General features: G+C 39.9%; 1 protein-coding gene across 1 annotated transcript in view; it reads right to left on the reverse strand.

The window, feature by feature from the left end:
• Col6a6 (collagen type VI alpha 6 chain) overlaps window positions 1–4,866 on the reverse strand; it is a 119,842-nt gene that overhangs the window by 39,553 nt on the left and 75,423 nt on the right. Inside the window, exons 25-26 of the mRNA XM_004625220.2 lie at window positions 2,321–2,383; window positions 1,516–1,566 (exon numbers count right to left, since the gene is read on the reverse strand). Coding sequence (XP_004625277.2) covers window positions 1,516–1,566; window positions 2,321–2,383 — 114 coding nt within the window. The remainder of the gene's footprint in view (window positions 1–1,515; window positions 1,567–2,320; window positions 2,384–4,866) is intronic.

Raw genomic sequence — 4,866 nt, forward strand, 5'->3', positions numbered from 1 at the left:
GATGAATGTCCATTTTGTATCTGTGTATTCAAAGTGGTTGGGATAGATATATAGTTACATTCTCTTAATGAATAGAGTGATTTGTTCTAATGGTGTTAGTATATCATGTCCGCATGTTGTACAGCAATTAACCACTAGGAAGAATGTATGCAATGTGTTAATTATTGAAACTGTCCTACCAATTTGATTTGATACTGTCTCATTGCTATTTTTTCATCAATAAAATTACTGGAAAAAAGAAAATACATAGCTTAGTTATAAAGTTTCTTTTTAAATTTTTATTTTTAATTAACATGTATGAATTGTATGCACATTAATAGGGTTCAGTATGATATTTCAGCCCATGGATCTAGCATCTGTGATCAAATCTGGTTTCCAAAAAAACCCAAATCTGGTTTCCTTTTACATACCATCCTCTTCCTTTCTTCCTGACCTCTAATTACTATTCTACAAAACAGTTTATTTCCTGGTTATTAAAAGAACTTTTCAAACATACAGAAGGATAAAAAGAGAAATCACTCAGGTCTTACTACGCCAAACTACAGTACATATTTTGTCATATACCTTTTAGCTTTTTAAGATACATTTCAGTACAATTGCAATGTTATGCTAAATATATTCTTATCCCTTGAAATTCCCTCATAAAAATTTCAAGCACAACTATAAGTCACACACTCACTTTGTAAGCCGGCTGGTACACAGTGCCACAGGCTATTTCGTATTTCTTTTATGGCTAACAAGTGTCAATTTTAATCATTCTGTATTCTAATGAGCATTTTACTCTTTAGTTTTATTTTTCAAAAACTTTCAGCTTTTATTTTTATTGTTTTCTTTCAGATAGCTTCCTGCATCATGCCTGCTGGCATCCCACTTGGAATTAGATTAATCCTTTATCATATTTTAGACTTTATAACAGAAACTTGACATGTTTCTCCCCTTATTGAAGTCTCCTATCTCAGATTCTTGTCATAGGTTTCAAATATTTTTTTCAGAAAGGATACCCTTCACTATATTTAATTATAACTTTTATTTTATTTTTATCACTTTTTTCACTGATTATTATTGGTACTATATATAGAAATCACCAGCTTTAGCAAATTTATCTTTCTTCCATCTAGGCTTTTAGACACCCTGTGCCAATATAAACAATTGTTCTGAATGCAGTTTTATTTTTAAATTACTCTCTGCCCCACTGCATTTGGAAAAATCCTGTAAAATCTCTCATGAATGGCTAACTGGAGCACAAGTTGAGGAACAGCTCCTTGAGTAAATTTAAGTGACTAGCTAAGATGAGAAGAACATTCAGGCTGCAACAGGAAAGGTCCTAACCCACAGCACTGCAAAATACAGAGAAGTCGTTTTCAAGTCTCGGTTTCTGCTTGCTTCTGAAATCCTCCCTCCTTTTCCCCCTACCACATTTCCCATATGATGCTATCCAGGTATAAAGTACATTTAAGGTGCATAAGATGAGACAAGCAATTTAAAAAAAAGAAGTCCAACTTCCAGTAGGCTTACCTTTGCTCCTTTCTGTCCCATGATCCCATAACCCGGACTGCCATCATCACCCTTTGAACAAAGCAATTAATTACAAACTTCCCAGACCACTTGGAGACTCAGGCTTAGTCACAAGAGGACAAAATGGCCAAGGTTTTGTTTTCATTAGGACTACTAGGAAGCAAAATTCCTTCTTTGAGCAGGCCACTGACACTTTACAAGAGTGATACTAAATGCATCTGTAGAATGGGAACAATAATTATAATAATTACATCTGTTAGCATTGCTCTGGAGACTAACGCAGAAAAAATCAAGCACTGGGTAATCGCTCAGTGAATGAAGGCAGTAGCGTTGTCTCTGCCAGATAACATTTGTAATCTCTTACCTTGTCTCTACTCCATTTTCACTTTTCTAGGCAAAACCAAGAACTCTGAAATGCCTGGGACTGGCTACTGCCTGGCCCTTGCAGAAGCCCTGAGGAAAGGGCCTTGGGATGGGATGGGTGTCTGGTGAGAAGGCCCTGCTGGGAGGCAGGGTCAGAAGGGCTACAAGGATGCGAAAGACAGGTTTGCTATGTCACCATTTGGCTGCAAGAGCAACCTGGCTGTGCGGTGTGGCAGCTGGGCAACATTTACCTTGTAAAACCTTGCCAAAGACATGGTCTAAGGGGATGATGAGGGTATGCTTTCCAGTTTCTACAGTTCTAGGAAGCTAAATTGAGAGGGTGTCTTTATACTTATAAGAGGATTCCTCAGAGATATAGAGCAGAGGTCTGGTGATCGAAAAGATGGCAAAGGCCAGATCAAAGTAGTGATGAAACACAAACCGGCAAGCCTCGAGGACCAGGAAAACCAACAGCTCCTTTTTCTCCCGGATCTCCAGGTTCTCCCTGTTAAACAGAACAATGCAACATGCCCTCACTAGGTTGCTTTTGTAATGGAATCAGATAGGATGCACTGACGCAGGATCCAGGTACACCCACAGGGATCACACACGGTGACAGCGGGCTTGTGCCCAGGGCTGTACGTTGCATGTGTGATATAACAGGAATGGCTTTGTTGACCACCAAGGCTTCTTCCATCAATAAGTGGAGTCTCATCAAGTTTGGTTTATGCAAGTTGCCATGGTAGCAGCTTAGTGCCATGAAAATATTTCCTCATAAGCCAAGGAGAAAACTCTGGACTGTTGAAAAAAAAAGAACAAAATTGGGTTCCATGCCGATCCATGAAAATCAACTGCCTCCTGCAAAGGTGGAAGATTTATCATCATAGTTCTAGGGTTTTGGGTGTGACCCAAATACCTGAGAAGTACAACATTCCTGGCAATAGTTTCTGACCTCTAACTAGTAGAGAATCTTGTGCAGGTTATAAATCAATCTCAGTATTATCTTGGGGAAAGTGCAGCTACAGAGGAAAATTAACACAGATTTACAAAGGAAGGTTATTTTCCTTTTAAGAAATCCAAGATTTAGCTTTGGAATAGTTTTAGAAATGTTATGAACATAGTCAGAGAGTCTTACATACCCCACATCTCCTGTCCCCTGTTGTGAACTGCATGTTAATTGCATTCAAAAGGCACATTTGTCATAATAAATTCTCCAATAGATTCATTATTATTCATAGCCTGTACTTTATTCATTTTCTTTTCTTTTTGGTGGAACCAGGGATTGAACTCAGGCCCTTGCGCTTGCCAGGGAAGTGCTTATTCCACTGAGCTATCTCCCTGGCCCCTCATTTTCTTAAACTTAATATTCCTTTTCTGTTTCAGCATCCTATCTGGGATACCACATGTCACATCTGCTTGGATTCCTCCTGACTGGGACAGTTTATTAGGCTTTTAGCTTTGATATTTTTTGAGATATGTTGGTTGGGCACTTGTAAAATGTCCCTGAGGTCAGGTTTGTCTGCTCATCTCAGGATCAGATGGGGAGTATGATTTTGGGGATGGAATCACATCAGTGGTACGGACCAGCCTGGCTTAGCTCTACTGATACTAAAGTTGGCCATGTAGTTGATGTAGTCTTGGCCAAACTACTTCATTGTCAAGTGCTTTCCATCTTCTTCCCTCTTTCTACACTGTACTCTTCTGAAAGAAGAGTGTGAAGTTTGTCCAGGCTACAGTTGAGGGGTGGGAGTGGTTAAGTCATTTATTTTTATTGGTACATGTTTGCAGTAAATGCTGTTCACATTCCTTGTGGGGAGGTGGTACATGGACACAACACACCTTAATTCCTTCTCCATCTCCTCATCTTTATTTTCTTCCCATGTGAGAAAGATCAATCTCCCTAGCTTCTACTATTTAATCTTTTATTTTGCTTTTTATATTTTGGGTTTCTCATGTGAGAGAAACCATGAAGGCAACATGGAAAGTATGTGATCTTCAGATGAACTGCACTGAACTCACTGTGAAACGGAACAGGAAGGGAATGATTGTCAGCGTGTGCTCAGCCCCATAATTGTCCAAGATTCTGTGTGAAAGGAGACTCCTGGACCCTGCTGAATTAGTGGAATCCAATAATATGTGCTTTAGAGCAAGCTTCTCATTTGATTCACATGCACACTGAATCCTGAGAACATCTGCTTCAAGGTAAGGAAACAAGCAAAGTCATAAATTCTTCTCCAGGGCCACATTTTTGCATATTGGTTGTTGGTAGAACCAGAATCTGAACCTAAGTTTAATTGCTGGGCTGCTTGCCTCCCTGGAAACTTGAACTTGTTGGAGTAAGGTTGGGCTGAGTGTGTGGAGTTTATCTCAGTTTTTAATAAATCTAGAAAGATCCATTTCTCCTGGTGCTTCCCAGAGGGTTTAGGTTTGCTGTGGGGCATTTATCTCCTAAATTCTTGCTTCTCTCCATGAAGATCCCTTTTTAGGCACTGCTACCCTACTCATGTCTGTCTCTCCCACATTCTTACTGCTCTCCAGCTCCAGGGTCTCTCCATCTCTGCTGTGTCTCTTTTGGGCCCCCTGTCACTTGCTACTGTGTGCCTTAGTTTCAAATGCATTCTGATGTGTAACCCACATGCGTCCTTCCCCACTGTCTCATCAGGGACAGCACTTCCTTTTGGCCTCCTCCAGGTCAAGAGGGCAGCAAAGCAAGAATGTCATGCTGTATCTGTTCCAAACTCATTTTCTGACCATTATTGCTACAACACATGCCCTAGCAATCACTTCCCTTCGAAATTGACTGTTCTCATCACCCATGTATCTTATTACATTATCTAACCAACTGTCTGCAGCACAACTGCTGGCCCTGCTAGCAGTTCTTCAATGGAAAGCTGGCTCCTTTTCCTAAAAGTTTTTCTTTTCCTGATATATATTTCTTTGGTGGAATCTGTCTTTCTGTCTGTCTTTTTGTCTTTCTATCTGTCTGTC

This window comes from Octodon degus, unplaced genomic scaffold (assembly GCF_000260255.1).
Source record: "Octodon degus isolate 3935 unplaced genomic scaffold, OctDeg1.0 scaffold00008, whole genome shotgun sequence".
In the NCBI taxonomy this organism is placed as follows: domain Eukaryota; kingdom Metazoa; phylum Chordata; class Mammalia; order Rodentia; family Octodontidae; genus Octodon; species Octodon degus.